Source organism: Lepidochelys olivacea (assembly GCF_965140295.1).
Source record: "Lepidochelys olivacea isolate rLepOli2 genome assembly, chromosome: 10".
Taxonomy (NCBI): Eukaryota; Metazoa; Chordata; order Testudines; family Cheloniidae; genus Lepidochelys; species Lepidochelys olivacea.
Window position 1 is genome coordinate 31,561,650 of NC_140420.1, and position 17,087 is coordinate 31,578,736.

Here is a 17,087-nt window from a genome sequence, read left to right on the forward strand (position 1 = left end):
TCTCTGAACCCCTATGGGCAAGTATCTGTCTGTTCTGCAGCTTATTGTCTAAGCTTTTGAAATATTAACCTTCTTGATCAATTTTTGTGATTGGCACTATTTGGGGTGTGTGTAATCTGAAACTGACTGGAAATCTCCAAATACGGGCAGGGGTTAAGGTGCAGCATGGAGCACAGTCAACAGTACAGGGCATGTTGCACTCCTGGCTTCTGCCCTTGGGGACCAGAAAACTTTAGGATTTGGTGTTTGTCCATCTCTTGCTACAGAGCTGAGAGCCAAGAATGAGACTCATGCAGGTTAATACCTTCAGAGCAGAGGTACAAGGCAAATTATTCACCCCCCACCCCCCTTACAGGGCCTAGTTCGGTCCTTGCCAAGCAAGCTAAAAAATACTTGTTGCCAACATGTTTTTATCATGATTTCCCTGGCTAGCATGGGCAGAGATCTTTTTTCTGAGAACCATGTTGTTAAACCTTCCATTAGATACTCTGACATAGCCCATAAGTACAGGTTCATCGAAGTAATAAGTATTACAGTTGTAAGCGGTTACAGTATTTTCGCAATCGGGGAGTGTCTTTTTGGTAGTGGTGGGTTTTTTTTAATAAAGGTAGAGTAGTGCACTAGCAATAATTGGTTAAAGAGCAAAAGCTTCTAAAACCAAAAGCAACTTTTTTTGTTTCTGTAACTTGAAAGCAGCCAAGCAGAATGATCCATTTGCAGTTTCATCCTCCTTTTTATATTGAAGCAGTTTTTTTCAGAAGGCATTAGACAACTTTGTGTAATTGAGCCGATGTCCATTTTGGCAGTGCTATAATTGTGCTGCTGCTCTCAGACTGTGTGCAGTAGTATATGTTTACCAGGCTGTCATAGATATAATGTACATCTGGCTCCCTGTAATATGGGGATTTGTGTACTGTGCCACCAACATAATGCTTTGGAAAGCTGTAGGGTTTTTAACAAATTGTCTGCTTGAGCCTTGAGGGAAAACAGCAAAACTATGTGTTAGGCTTCAGCTTATACTGAGCCTATGGGTCAGGTGCTCTCCTTCATTCAAGGCCCAGCCTGCTGTTCTGTCAGCACGAAGGGCCAAAACCCAAATGGATCTGGCCAGCTCAGAATTTCTCCCAGTGTGGGGGACCTCTCAGCTGGTACAGGTCCATCCTGCACTATTCCTCCAACCCCACCCCAGTGTAGGGGGCACATTGGATAGGAAGGTAGCATGGCTGCTTCACATTGAGTTCAAGCAATCCTAAACTGGCTGTCTCTTGAGGACTATTAGCAGTCCATTTTCCAAGGAACTACTCTAATCTCTGGGGTCTGTGCCCAGAGCATCAGTGTGCAGCATACTTCCTGATGGGTACCACCACCACTCTCCTGTGCTAAGTAGATCTCTATGTTGGAATTTAAGGTCCAGGCCATGAGCCTCACAAGCAACTGTGTTATGAAAGCAGCATGTTTGATACCTAAAGAAAGTGGTAGAGGGTGTTTCTGACTCTCTTAGCATTTCTGTTTCAGTGAAACATCTGCCCCACTCATTTGCCCAACTGTTTTGCCATGGTGGCAGCAAGCAGCCAGAAACGGGATTGGGGAGAGACTGGAACATAACTCTTCATACTGATAGTAACCGAAGTACATTTGTGTGTTTAGGAGTCGTCCGCCATCCTCGTGCAAAAAGAAGTAATCTTCAGGGTGAGGAGGCCAGCACCACATTGGATGTGCAGATGGAACAGGAGTCAGCAGTGGATAAGCATAATCTTGAACGAAAGTGTGCAATGGAGGAATACACCTCGTATGTCTCTTTCCAGCTTTCTGTGTCACTGAGTAGATGGATTATTAAGAACAGAACAGTTCATTTTAAGAGTATTATACTGATAGTAAAAAGAAAAGTAGTACTTGTGGCACCTTAGAGACTAACAAATCTTTTGAGCATAAGCTTTCGTGGGCTACAGCTCACTTCATCAGATGCAGTCAGTGGAAGTTAGCATCGTAATACTTAATCTGGTATGTCATTCTGTTTTAGAGTCCATCTAACCAATAGGGAAGATAGTTGATCAGTCCTGTGTTTTCAGTTAGCAGACTAGTTTAAAGACCGGGTGGTGGTTAAGTGACCAGTGAGAAAACTGGGCTCAAATTTCCTCCTGTATCCAACAGCAAGGAGTGTTGTTGAAGACTTTTGGATGATGTTTAAGAAGCATCACTGTGGCAGTGCTAATGTTTGAAGATTCTCTGTGTCCACCCTTTATATAATCCTGTGTAGTGCTTTGCTTCACCATGACTAGACCTTCAAAAACTGCCTGGAGACATTTTCCTAATTCAGTCCTTTGATTAGTATGAGCCCATTGTTATGTATGCAGTAATGTCAGTAACTGCACACATGCTGCATTGGGATATATAGGTAGAACACCCATCAGCATTAATGAAAGTCACACTTCAAGCTATATGCTCTTTTTAAAAAAAAAAAATTATATATATACAGGTGAAGGGTTAACCTTCTGCTCTGCTGTAATAAAGAAACCCCAGAGTCTGTTATAGATCAGTCAGTGTTTCCAAAAAGTTGAATACTGTGGTTGGGTTTTACAAAAGTACCTAAGTTACATGAAGGTCAATGGAATTTTTGCTTTTCAGTCAGGTGTTTTTGTAAATCGCACCTTATGCATTTTAAGTTAGTAGCAGTACTTTTCTGCTGCATTTGGGGAACCTGATTCCAGGTAACCGTGTTGCCAGACTGAATTTTTCATTTCCTCTATCTAGCTCCTTAAGTGGTCCCCATCACAATACTGTCTGATAGCCTATCAAAAATTTATCTCTGCCTAGTTATGACTTGTAATTATGCTCGAGCCGGTTGTGACAGCATAGTTAAGGCTGAAGCTTAACAGGAATTTTAAACCTTCAACAAAAAATTCATAAAATAATCTGGTCTAATATTTGAGTTTTTCATAGTGGGTAGATGAAAAATGGAGTGATATAAAGAGAATCACGAGTTCTAAAATGACCACTTTTTGACATTTGAACTGGATTGTCTTATCTTTTGTTTTAAGACCTTCTTGCAATAAATCTGAAACTCTCATGCCTTGTGCCATGTGTAGCTTCACACGAGCTCATTAATAAGTATCAGTCATGTGAAGTAGTAGTTTTTAATCTCATGATTCATAACTTTTTCTTTGTAAATGAAAAACTTGCCAAGATAAATACTGTGTATTTAGGAGTGGCAATATTGCTACGCTGTACTGTCACATACTGCCTTCTTCAACATCATATCTAAGTGCCTCCCCATCGTGTATTAAGCAGTGTGAAAAACATCTGTCCTGTTTCTCTCACTCATCCTCTCCCTTAGACTTCTGCAAGGCATTTGACTTGGTACCACATTACATTTTGAATAAAAAAACTAGGAAGATATAAAATTAACATGGCGCACATTAAATGGATTAAAAGCTGGCTAACTGATAGGTCTTAGAATGTAATTGTAAACGGGGGATCGTCATGCTGGTATGTTTCTAGTGGGGTCCCACAGGGATTGGCTCTTGGCCCTATGCTATTTAGCATTTTTATCAATGACTTGAAAGAAAACACACACTAATCACTGATGAAGTTTGCAAATGACACAAACAATGTGGGGGGGGAGAGGTCGGTAAATGATCAAGATGATAAAACTGATACAGAGCAATTTGGATCACTTGGTAATCTGTGTGCAAGCAAACAATATGCATTTTAATATGGTTAAATGAAAATGTATACATCTCAGAAAAAAAGAATGCAGGGCCATACGTACAGGATGAGGGACACTATTCTGGGAAGTAGTGAATCTGAAAAGATCTGGCTATCGTGGTGGATAATCAGCTAAAGATGAGCTCCCAGTGTGACACTGTGGACAAAAGGGCTAATGTGATCCTTGGATGCATAAATTGGAATCTTGAGTAGGACCAGAGAGATTATTTTATCTGTGTTTTTGACACTGAGGCGTCAACAGCTGGAATGCTGTGTCCAGTTCTGGAGTCCACAATTCAGGAAGGGTGTTGCTAAATTGCAGACAGTTCAGAGAAGAGACATGACAATAATTAAAGGGTGAGAAACCATGTCTTCTAGTTCCATGAGTCTATTACTATATCTATTTAGCTTAAGAAAGAGAAAGTTAAGGGGTGACTTCATTACAGTTGATAAGTACCTACATAGGGAACAAATATTTGATGATGGACTCTTCACCCTACCTGACAAAGGTATAACAAGATTGAGTGGCTGGAAGTTTGTTAGACTAATTCAGACTGAAAGTAAAGCATAGACTTTTAGCAGTGAGGGAGATTAACTATTGGAACAATTGATAAAGTAGATTCTCCATCACTGGCAACTTTTTAATCAAGATTAGATTTCTAAAAGATATGTTATAGTTCAAACAGGAATTAGGCCAGAGAACTTCCCTGACTTGTATTGTGCAGGAGGTCAGAGCAGAGTGAGCCTTTCTGGTCTTATACACTCTGAACTGTGTGTTTAGTGTAGTGTTTTGATTTTTTGGTAGAGTGTTGTTTGTTTTAGTGCAGATGCTGCTTTGTGTTAGAGAAAGCAGGTTGAAGAACTACATCTTTCACTTGGAGCAGAAGATGGTGAGGTCTTTAATTCCCGTGGGAGCTCATGCCCCCCAAAAAGTTCTGTCTCCTGCACACCCTCTCAGGGAAACCTCCATCACCCTTGACTCAGAGTGAGACCCATTAAATTCCTCTGTAAACCTAAACGAAAGTTCCTTGCACTGGCAGCCAGGAGCCTATGAGTTCAAATCTCAGCTCTAATGACTGATGTCTTTATTTCCATGCATCTCATCACCTTTACTATTGACCACATCCATGAGCCTGAAATTCAGAAGGTAATCAAGTGTGAGCCACTGCCAGCTCCATTTTACAGATAAAGCTGTGTTCTTTTAGGCCTTTGTGCTATCTCAATTAAAAATTCTGTTAGCTGAATTTCATCTTGGCAAACTTTATCTCCAGTTGGGTGGCACAGATGTTAGTAAGAGCAGAATTATGTCCTGCAGTTTAATCTAAGTTAACAGTTTTACAGTCTCTTTGGTTGCAATTTCTAATATTGAGTTCTTTTCTCTAAAATTGAAAAGTCAGTTCACTGGATCCTGAGTACCTAGTCTGAGTAGAAAAGCTGACATTGTTGCCAACTTTTTGGTGTGAGCAACGGAGTGTGCGCCTTTTCCTGCAGTTTTGCACCAACTCACTAGCTGTTGAGGTGTACACAAAGACGTCTAGCAAATGTCTTGTCAGCTATTCTTACAAGTCTGTTACTATGTATTTTGTTTCTTTTCCTCAGAGGAAGTCGAGAGGTGGTGGATGATGGATGCATTCCCGGGGATGGGATGGGAGCTGGGGGTCTGGATTCCAGCTTTTATGGACATTTAAAACGCAATTGGATATGGACAAGCTATATCATTAATAAAACTAGGAAGGTAAGGATTTTTAAATGGATTTATTATATAGCAATGGCTTGACTTTATTTAAACTTTTAACTTCTAGTATTTTTAAGAGTTGTTGAAATATTAATAGAAATGTTTGCTACTCTAGTTGTGTGCATTCCCAAGGACACATAACCTTGTAAGGTTTTTCCTTATCAAGGCATCTTTATAAAAACATGAAAGGTAGCAGATGGTAAATGAATAGTTACCCTGGTGAATTTTGATATTCAGTGGATGGAAAATTTGTCTGAATTGTGAAATGCAGTCTGAGTTATGGTTCCCTTCAGTACATGTGCTTTACTGAGATTTGCTTTAACGGCACATTCGGCCAAAGGAGAATTCACTACCCAAACACATAATTAATATGAAGGTAAAAGGTTGCTGAATAGTGCTTTGTACACTTCCAGAACATGGAATTTGGTGGCTGAACATTGAAACCTCCAAAAAGCATTAAATGCACACAACAAACATTAGAAAATCTGTCAGTACAGGATAATGCCTCCCATGCCATTCTCCCATCTGACCTTAACTCTGCCCCCTGTGAGTGCAGCCCTCCGGAGTCCCTGGGGGATATCACAGTACTGTACAGCTCTTTCAAGATATGAAGGTTAGGGAAGAAAAGAACAGTGTTCCAGGGGGAGAGGAGGAGGAGTGTAAGGTGTTCAAAAGCCTCTGATCCCTTGCTGAGACTCTTTTCTCAGTTATGTCTGTCAGCCCACCACATATACTGCCCGTATTAATGGTGCAGCACAGAGGGTCCATGGAAGTGTGCAAATAAGACTACAGATTTGGAGTTGTAGTGGCCACACAGAAAACGGAAGATATTGTTGGGAATGGCTAAAGTTCTGCTTTATTGCTATTTCCATGGGGTTAGAGATATGGTTAGGTGGAGTGGTAGGGTGAATGGAGTGCATTTCCTGGTTTTCTAATGTTTGTGTTTTGTTTTGTGTGTATTTCCTGCTTCTTGGAAATTCATATGGCGTTTAGAGCACTTTGAAAAGCAGTTTTATAGAGAAATTGCTGCTCAGTCTTAACTATGATACAGCCTTAGAGCACCCCTACCATAAATTCCTTAAATTCTTAGTTCCTCTCTACTTTTCCTCCACAAATTTTTACTTGACGGAATTAGTACGAAGTTCAGAACTTCCAACAATGGTGGTGGTTTCAGTACAACTTTAGAAATGTTTTTAAACTATCCATATATTTAGTGGTGATCGCGTTACTAGATCAACCTTGACTCATGTCAGGAGGCTTTCTACTGCTTATATTAAAAATCTCTTTCTGAAAACTGTCCACAACACATTCTTCTCTCAGAAATATCTTGAATTTATTAATATTAGAGTGTGTACTCCTTGGTGCTTACATCTTGTTTTGGTGGATGTTCTGTTGCTTTTAGGAAAGTGCCGTTCCTGAAAATGGACTTACAGTGAGACTCCAGACTTTCTTAACAAAACACCCCCTTCCACTCAGTACTGGAGGTAACATAATGGTGCATATAAAATATGTAATTGCGTTAGAACTATGATCCTCTTTCTCAAACCCACAGTGATGATGTGAGTTCTTCACACCCCTCCCATAATATGAGCTATTCTAGGTCATTACTGAAACAGTGAAAACTTTATTTCCTATTTCTGGATGAGTGTGACAGAATTTGGTCATTTGTACTTCATCCTGGAGAGTCTAAGGCCTGGTCAACACTGGGGGGGGGATCGATCTAAGATACGCAACTTCAGCTACGAAAACAGTGTAGCTGAAGTCGACGTATCTTAGATTGACTTAGAATCACTTACTTCGCGTCCTCGCGGCGCGGGATCGATGGCTGCCGCTCCCCCGTCGACTCTGCTTCCACCTCTTGCAGTGGTGGAGTTCCGGAGTTGACAGCAGAGCGATAGGGGATCGATTTATCGCATCTACACTAGACGCAATAAATCGATCCCCGATAGATCGATCACTACCCGCCAATCCAGCAGGTAGTGTAGACGTGGCCTCAGAAGCACATCTTGCAGAAAGGCCAGACAGACACACATTCTACATGACTGACAAGCCAGAAGCTTTTTCAGATCTTTCTACTGTAGCCATAATTATATCAGGCGTCTTATACTTCCAACTGTGATGTAGAATATAAAACAATTTTCACATTTTCATACTTTCCCAAAACATCAGTCTTTTTTGGCTGAATTTTTTTCCTTATTGAGGTGCCTCTGCTTAGTTTAAAGAATATTGCTTTTTTGTTTTAAGCCAAAGTTAGAAGTTTTTGAAAATGTATTACTAAAGAAACAAAAAGAAAAGTAGTACTTGTGGCACCTTAGAGACTAACAAATTTATTTGAGCATAAGATTGAGGTGCCTCTGCTTAGTTTAAAGAATATTGCTTTTTTGTTTTAAGCCAAAGTTAGAAGTTTTTGAAAATGTATTACTAAAGAAACAAAAAGAAAAGTAGTACTTGTGGCACCTTAGAGACTAACAAATTTATTTGAGCATAAGATTTTGTGAGCTACAGCTCACTTCATCGGATGCTGTAGCTCACGAAAGCTTATGCTCAAATAAATTGGTTAGTCTCTAAGGTGCCACAAGTCCTCCTTTTCTTTTTGCAAATACAGACTAACACGGCTGCTACTCTGAAACCTGTAAGTATGAACAGTAGACTCTTTAGTCAATCTATAGACAAGTGGTAAAATGCAATTAGCACGCTTTTAAAATTGATGAATTTTGATGAAAATGATGGGGCCTGATGAATTTAAATATTCAAAACTTTAAAACCTGCCCAAGTCCCAAGTTTTCATCATACTTGTCTTGTTTTGTAGAGCTCATTGAAATGTATAAACTGCAAGCCATGTTTGAAGAGAATCTGTGTAGCCTGAGTGTTTTTATTATTAACTTTTTAAAGTGGAAGTGGAATCTTTTTATTTAACACTAACTTGAGATAAGGTGGCTCACTTGCTGACTTCAAAAATGAGTAACTTTGAAACTGTCAAACCATTTTCTTCAAATTTGGTTTTATTTTAATTCCCAGTAAGTTGGAAGAAATTAAATGCAATAGAGCTACAGTAATATTAAGATTGCATAGTAAAGCACCACAGTAAGGAAATGTGAAACCTAAAGTTGAATGTAAAACTTTAACTGCCCTCTTGATTTACGTGTGCATCGCATTGCAGTCTTCAACTACATGATCATATGTTTCCTTAGGGATACGGATATCTAAACCTGGGGAAAATCCTATTGTTACGTTGTCTTTGAGAAATAATACATGATTACATGACTACACTGATAATGTAGATACACGAGGGGACAGAGTTTGGGTGGTATATTCTCATGTAACTTTGTATTTCGACTTTTGATGGCTTAACATTGCATTGCATATTTTGCTATAAAATTCCACTGATGTAAATGTACTTCTTTGTAGGTAGTAAAATAAACATTTTGGGGAATGCAAGGGAAGGTGCAAAGTCCCCTGTGCAGAAGGAGGAATGTATTGAGATTGATAAAGAAGCAACTCTGAACAGAACCAAGAGAGTAAGGGGTGGAAAAAGCCAGAAACGTAAGAGGCTTAAGAAAGACACTGGGAAGAAGACAAAGAAGACAAAGAGAGGTAAACAAGTAGTATGCTTGTCAGTAAGAGAAGCTTTGTTTTGAGCAGTCTACTTGCTGTGGCATCACTTCAGAGGAGCTGTGGTGACTGTGAGGTTTCCTGTAACCAAAAGCTTTCATTGGCCACTTCCTTGGGTTGCCCTCCTTGTGAACAGAAAGCTGTCAGTGCCATAGGGCTATGTGCTGGCTTTGGGGAAGCATAGCAGCATGCTGGAACACTGTCCTTTAGCTGCATGCGCTTACAGATTTGTATCGCCATTCTTACTAGCTGCAGAATCACAGATCCCAGTCTGGGCCCCATTGGCCATTGCTGTGGTTGCACCACAGAGCTCTCTCCCATGGAGAGCCACAGGGCGGTCAGTTTGTTTTCTGTAGAAATCATTTCCTGGCTTCTGGCCTTCACTCTTCCTGTCACACTCCTTCTCCCTCCTCCCCACATTGTGGGCATTACCAACCCTTCTTCCACTGACTTTCATGGCCTTTACTTTCTTACCCACTGTTGTCTCAGTGTCTCCTCCCCTGCCTGCACTTTTTCATTCTCACAAACCTTCCAACCCCTGTCTTTGCTGCCTCCTTCCTCCCTGCACGCCTTCCTCCTCTTCTTCCTTTCCCTCCTACTCCCTGGAATCTTAATTCTTTTTTATAAACTTGCCTTGATACGCCACATATTTCCCTCTAAGTCTGTGCTCTCTCCTTCCTATCCTGAAGGTTATGCTGGTGACACCAGGCTCCTCTCTGAAAACCACTCTATCCAGCTCTTCTCTCCCTTTCCATTTGAGTGGCTGTTATCTGAAGCCCCTCATGCCCCCAGCCAAAGTTCCCTCTACTTTTTTACATCCATGTGAGGAATGAATTTTGTTATGTGCACCAATATGGAGGTGATGTGGGGCTGAGGGATCTGGACTGTGGAAGGGAGCTCAGGGCTAGGGCAGAGAGTTAGGGTACAGGGGGGTGCAGGCTCTGGAGTGGGGCCAGGGATGAAGGGCTTTGGGTGCCTCAGGGCTGGGGCAGAGGGTTGGGATGAGGGCTTTGACTAGGTGTGTGCGCTCTGAGGTGGGGCCAGGGATGAGGGGTTTGGGGTGCAGGCTGCCCCAGGGCTGCGGCAAGGAGTGAGGACTCCCCCACAGCCCTTTCTTGCTGCAGCATCCCAGGGCCTTGGGAGAGGCGCCTTTCTCTGGCTGCGGCAGCTCTGGGGCCAGGGGAGAGGCGCCTCTCCAGTCCAGGCCCTATGGCTGCGCGCTTGCATGACCCTTGATAGCCTGCTGTGCGGCCATGCAGCTGAAAGGGAACTTAGCCCCCATCTCCTCTTGCTGATTGCTGCCTGGCTCTATATCTCCTACCTTTCTCAGGAATTTCCTAGTGCTGACCAGTCTGACTTCATTACCTCTCATTTCCCCTCAACATCCTACTTTGACAGCTTTGGGGTGTCTCTTCCACTCTATCTCATTACTTTCTTGGACTTTTGGTCTTTAATAACCTCTCTTTCTGATGTCTCCATCTCTGAATTCTGCCTCTCCAACCATTACTTCCTTTTTGAATATCTCATGTTCTGGCTTCTCTGCTGCATTCAGCCCCCACCTTTCCATCTGACATCCCTCCCCTTATTAGCTCCGTGGTCTCTACTTTCAGCTCCCCTGTGTCCTATGCTAATGAGACCACTGACCACCCCCTGGATTTCCATGCAAAGTTGTTCGCATCGCTGTTTGTGCTTTGTTGAGCCCCTTTGGAAAAGGCCACCAGACTGTGCTGACACACAACATTAAATTGATTTGACTCTTCCTTTCTAATCCTGCTGACTACTTCTCCCTTGTCCTCTTTCACCTCTTCTCTGCTCATCATCTTGCCAGTATTTTTCCAAAACACTGGCACTGTGAAATAGGAGCTCGACTTCACCTCAACAATGCTAATCTCAGTCTCATTGTCTTAAAACCCCTCAACCTTCCTCTTTTTTGTCATCCTTCACTCCCCCCCTTCTACCCACCCCCTTATTATTATTATGTATGTTACAGTAACACTTACAGATCCCATTCTGCTAGGCATTCTACACACACATAGTAAAAGACAATTTCTATCCCAAAGCATTTATCATCAAGACAGACAAAGGTTGGGGAAACGGGCATAAAGCAGTCAAGAGACTTGTCCAAGGTCACAGAACAGGTCAGTGGCAGCGCCAGGAATTAATCATCATCTAGAGGTGGATGTGATGAGGCCCTTCATCACTGAAATTGTTAACTTTTTCAGACAAATTATTTACAATTAGATGTTCAATCAGACTTCTCAGTTTGAGCTTCTGGAATGGGGACACTTTCCTGAGCACCTTGTACGTAGTGGGCACCTCAAATAATAAATAATAGAAGTCATGTTTTGGGAGCAGGCAGAAATACTGCGCAGATTAAGTCACTTAGTCTCTCTGTGCCTCTGTTCTCTGCCTATAAAATAAGGCTAGTGCTTTCATTTTCCCACCTTTTGTCTGTCTTGCCTGTTTAGACTGTAAACTGTTCAGCACCAGGACTATATGTTTATACTGTACTTAGCACAATGAGCCTCCAGGCTCAGCTGGAGCCTCTAGCTATTAGCATAATACAATTCAATAAGAATAAGGGCCTTGCTACAAACACTGTTAGTATAATTGTCTCTCTTTGGGTTTGTGTTTAGAGGAGTCTGTAGAAAAAAATAAAAAGCTGCGCTACCATGATGAGGCTGACCAGAGCGCCCTGCTGAGAATGACGCGCCTGCGTGTCACCTGGACTGTGCAAGAAGACAGCCTGCTCATGCTATGTCGAATTGCCAGTAATGTGCTAAACACAAAGGTGCTCACTTCTTATCACTTCTCTACTGAATGTGTACACAGTAGAACTAGTATAGCATTGGCATTGCCGTATCCCTCTGTATTATGGGGGAGTGGAAGCAACACCACATTTGGGCTTGCTTCAGACTTTTTATGTTCACGGAGGTGACAAAGGTTTCCAAGGTATTGTGTGATTTGAATTGTAGGATTAATTTGAAATGCTGATTTGTAGTTTGTAAAGTGGTTTGAATTTTCTAGGGTACTTGGAAGGGGGAAATCAGAGCTTAGTTATTGCTGTACCAAAAAGCACCATGAGATAAAATAATCTGCACTCTTACCTTTTCTTTGGATCTCTTTTGAAAAGCAGGATGAAGTATGAAATTGTCCTTCTGTAGTATGTGATGTTGGGACCAATGCTAAAACTTACAACACAAAAAAACATAGTGATGAATCTTCAGTGTTAAGGGGGGATAACTTTCCAAGTGAATGGGATGTGTGCCATTCTGAGACGAGAGTATGAGATTACCAAGGTTTTATGAGTTGGATGTAGTTTGAGGTACCTATTGCTTATTGTAATGTGTTTCTTATGGAAGTGGAAAGTTGTTACTGACAGCATTGCAAGTGAAGTGAAGGTAGCAAGGAATGCAGGAGATTTTCCTTAGTTTCTTATTCCCATGCTTCTGTACTATGGGTAGATGGGATGTGTCCTGAAGCAACTTTAGCTGTCATTAAACAAAGCTTTGGTTTGTATTGATATACAATCCCTCTCTTTCCTCCCCTTAAAGGCTCCTTATCCTAGCTTACTCATCCATCCCCTCCACGGGTCTGGCCCTTGTCCCCTTTGCATTCAAATCAGACAGTTTCCTCTTCCACTCTGCCTGGGCTCAGTCATGGAGATCACAGGAGAGAGACTCCTTGTTTTCACTTCAGGTGTCCAGACTTAGCATAGCCTGCAGCACTCAGACTCCAATTTTGGAGAAAGTCCTTCTCCGCCCTGGGCAGGAGAATGCTCAGTGCAGATGACATCTTGAGGGATTTTAGCTGCTAAAATCCCTCAAGTGTTTACTGGGCATGTGCAAATTGCAGTTTTTCAGAGGCTTATAATTTGGGTTAATGTGAGTGGATTTTTACAAGACAGGAAAAGATTTATCTCTGGTGCAGTGGTCACCCCCTGCCATATTTCAAGGCACTGCTCCAAAGAATGGGCATGCTAGAGCTATTCAAAGAAGAGGTGAACAAAATTCTTTAACATGGGCAAAACAACCTATTTTTCTCTTGACTCATTCCCAGAAACAGCTAAATGATTTTGGCTGAAATTTCCCCCCAGAGGCAAACACGGAGCATTGAAAATTTCAGTTGAAACAAAGTGGCAAAGTTATAAGCAACTGAAAACAGAGTCTTATAAGAAGTAGTATAGGGTGATCTTAATAGGAAGTGCTACTAGCCCCTCTTATGATATATTTTAAAGTCTTAGCCTGTACTTTAAGTGGGGAAAAGTAAACTGTTGTACCCTTCCATATCTCATGAATGTCTGAAGGGGTTGTGTTCAAAATTTCCAGACCAGATTTCACTTTTAGGAACAGAGCAAACATGGAAAATCCCAGCAGCAAAAATGAATGTCTTGGACAGTTATAAATGTGTGTGGAGGGGCATACAGGAAAGGATTGCGGCCTTTTTTCTAGTGGTTGTTGCCAGCCATCACTTGCATACCTGCAGGTCAAAGTAAGATGAGCTTTGACTTTCTTTTTGTATTTGATCCAGGTGAAAGGACCGTTTGTTCCATGGCAGGTTGTCCGAGATATCATGCATGCCAGCTTTGAAGAATCTTTAGATAAAACTTCTCATTCTGTTGGACGAAGAGCTCGCTACATTGTCAAAAATCCACAAACCTATCTTAATTATAAGTAAGTGATTTTTTTTAATTTGTCTTTCTAAATATTTATGAAATGAAGTTAAGGATTTCATTCCTCCGTACTTGGATTCCTGCTTTTTTGTCCCCCTCCATCCTATTAATTCAAATCTCCAGTGTCCCTCTTTGGGCATCTCTGTACAAGTTAATCTGGCATGCTACATGATCTATGACATCTTGAGGCAGAGGCAGGTGCACCACGCATAGCTGAGTCAAAGTTTAGGATGCAGGGATTCTTGGTCCTGCCATATCACTTCTGAGTTCCACAGACTTACTCTGCCTCATTGAAGTTACTGTAGCCTGGGTCATGTTCCGGGGCACTTCAACTTTTATTTTATAAACTAGGTACAGGCTTTCCTGATGATTTTTGGGGGGGGAGGAGAGTGTATCATACATACGACACACAAAAAGCAACATTAAAGTATTATTTAGGTTGCAAAGCCAAGCATTTTAAAGATAGGAAATGCTAGAGTTGAGGTTGCCCATCCAACCTGATTGATCCCGAGAACAACTTCTAGCCTATGAATGAGGCAGGGGTCCTGTGGGAAATAATATTATCCAATTAGATTTTATCATGAATGCTCAGAGGGGTGCCAAATTAAGGTTATATAGGCAATCTTAATTGTATTGTTTCCTAACTTTTGAGTGCTTGACTTTGTGGCCTTAATGTTCCTTTACTGTAATATTTTTGTGTGTAATTTCATAGGTTTTTAAAAAAGCAAACTGAAAAAACAAATTCCATCATGTGGCATCATATGGTCTCACCCACATGGGTCATCAGCAGAATTGGAACCTGGAGATCCAATCCACAGGCCTCTACTACTTGAGCTAACAGATTAACTGATAGCAGTAGTAGGTTGTCAGTCTCTGTGAACCAGTACTAAGGAGAGGTTGGTCACTTTGCCAGTGGGTTTCATAGATATTTGCTGACATCAGAAAAGTGATCAGACTCAGGAATACTAGGTTTGATTGTAGACACTGGACTGGAGTGTGCTTTAGTGGGACTCAAACATTTCTGTCCATTCCTCCTTAAACATGACCCCTTCTATCCCATCTCCTGCAACCTGTCTCTGTTAGAGTCCTGCCTCCTTCTCACCCCTGTCTCCTTGCTTAGGCAGTGCAGGTTTCCACTCCTCAAGTTTCTCTCCCCACAATGGTTCCCAGTCTTCCTCTCTGGGCTCATTATCCAAACTGTCTCCTCACCTCCATCCTAGCCAGCTTTGTCACAGTCTACCCTGTCCCTAGCTCCTTGTCTTTTTCCCCAGGTAGACATAGTTCTCCCCCACACCCTTTTTTTGTCATCAGATCTGTCTCCTCTTCTCTCCATGTCTGATTCTTTGTCCAGTCTCCCTGCTCAGTCTCTGTATTCCTGCCTGCTCCTATCCCCCTGCCCAGGCAATCCCAGTCCTTGGTCCTGTCCTGTCCTGTTCCCTTCTCCCACTCTCCTCCCCACCCCAACCCCCTGGCTTTTGTCCCTTCTGCATTAGTGTCTGTCGGGTGTCTTCCTTCTCCACGTGCCTGGGTGCCAGCCATGGGAGCACTGAGACCACAGGAGAGTTTCCCTGCCCTCAATTGTGGTTCCCCACCCTGACCCCATAGAAGCTAGAACCAGCAATTGCAGGGAAAGTCCTGCTTGGCCCCTTCAGCACTAGGCTGGAGCATACTCAGTGCAGATGGACTCTTCCAAAAACTGTCATGAAACTCCCAAGTTTCCACTGAGCATGTGCAAACTGAGATTTTTCAGAGGCTTGTAACTTGGCCAAATTTGGGTATATTTTCACTGTCATGGCAAAAGGTACCTCTCTGACACAGAGGCCACTCCCTGCTGAATTTCAAGTCCCCTGTGCCAAAGCCTCTAGAGCTTCTCAAATTAAAGGTAACCAGAATTTTATCATAACAAAACTTTTTTCCCCTCACTTCATTCAGAAACGTGTGAACGGTTGTGACTGAAACTTAAAAAATAAAATAAAAAATCAGCTTGAGCTTGCAGTTTGGCAAACCTGTAAGCATCTGTATACAGGGTCTTATGACGGGAAATCCGGTCATTTTAATAGGTGACACGACCTGCTCTGCCTAGAATAAGTATCATCTTTTCATCTCCGAGCATCTTTGCAGACACCAGGAGCAGTACAGCATCACCATTCATTCCTATCCCTGGTTTATTCCTCCATGAAGGCCAGCCTGGCCATGTCCCTGCGTGCCGTGTCCCTCCATCTAGTCGATGGTCAGTCTCTATGTCAGAATGGCCTTTGTTGTTTTTGCATTATTTTCTTTGGCACCATATCATCTGTCTGTCTTCTCCAGTGTCCTTACCATTGTAATCTTTTCAACTGCATGCAGTCCTGTACCTGGATTTCCCGCTCTGCTTTCCTTCTCACTTCATTTGTCTTAAAAGCATTCCACTTTACAGCTTCCATCTTTCAGCGTGCTCTCATCTCTGTTGCCTCCCGCCTTCTGTCTTTAATGCAGCTGCTTCCAGACCATAGAGTAATTTTGTTTGTACACTGGTTTGCTAAATTTTCAGTCTGGTTCCAAATTTAATGTTTTTATCAGCCCATAATTTCATCAATTTCTGTGCAGCACATGTAGCTAAAACAACATCATTTTAACTTCATCCTTGATGGAACCATTGGCACTGACCAAGCTTCCTAGGTACGCTTAAGATTTACTTTTTCCTATGACTTCACCAACACTGCATGTCGACACTATCTGTTGTCCCTTTTCCAAGATACAACCACTTTGTCGTCTTGGCATTTATTCCAAGTCGCCTACGCCAATGTTTCAAGGTAGCAAAGAGGAAATTAATTAATTCACACATCTGCCAATAGTACAATAACTTCCCATGAACTTCCTCCACTGTTTTCTATTACTTCCTTGAATATTTCCCATCCAGCCTGCAGTGAGATTTCTTCATCATCACAGATTAATGACCCGAAATGCCCTCCAAGAGTCACTTTCTATGCCTCCCTCACAGAGCTATCCTTTAACTTATTAAAATCAAATTTAGCTCCAATTGCACCCCTCTCTTTCTTGGACTTTAACTTAATCTTAATCTTTCCCATTAGTAGTTCATGATCACTGCCACACTTGGCACTTCTATAAACTCTAACATCCATCAGTGACTGTCTGTGCCTTTTACTGGTGGTGATGTGATTAATCTGGTTTTTGATTTGACCATCTGATGAACTCCATGTAACCTTGTGAGCATCTCACAGCAAGTTCTTAACCTTTAGGCATTGTCATTTGCTGTCCAAATGCTGTGTAGTCCAACATTATTCATTTGTGTACCATGTCTGCTACCAACTTCTGCATTCATATCTCCCATTATCAAAATCTTATCATGATCAGAGATCTCAT

At 41.9% G+C, this 17,087-nt stretch overlaps 1 protein-coding gene across 4 annotated transcripts in view; it reads left to right on the forward strand.

The window, feature by feature from the left end:
- GTF3C1 (general transcription factor IIIC subunit 1) overlaps positions 1-17,087 on the forward strand; it is an 82,334-nt gene that overhangs the window by 43,465 nt on the left and 21,782 nt on the right. For all 4 annotated transcript variants that reach the window (XM_084641674.1, XM_084641675.1, XM_084641676.1 and 1 more), the window contains 6 exons: positions 1,648-1,789; positions 5,305-5,440; positions 6,843-6,924; positions 8,849-9,034; positions 11,689-11,843; positions 13,583-13,725. In XM_084641674.1, the coding sequence (XP_084497800.1) occupies positions 1,648-1,789; positions 5,305-5,440; positions 6,843-6,924; positions 8,849-9,034; positions 11,689-11,843; positions 13,583-13,725 (844 nt within the window). The remainder of the gene's footprint in view (positions 1-1,647; positions 1,790-5,304; positions 5,441-6,842; positions 6,925-8,848; positions 9,035-11,688; positions 11,844-13,582; positions 13,726-17,087) is intronic.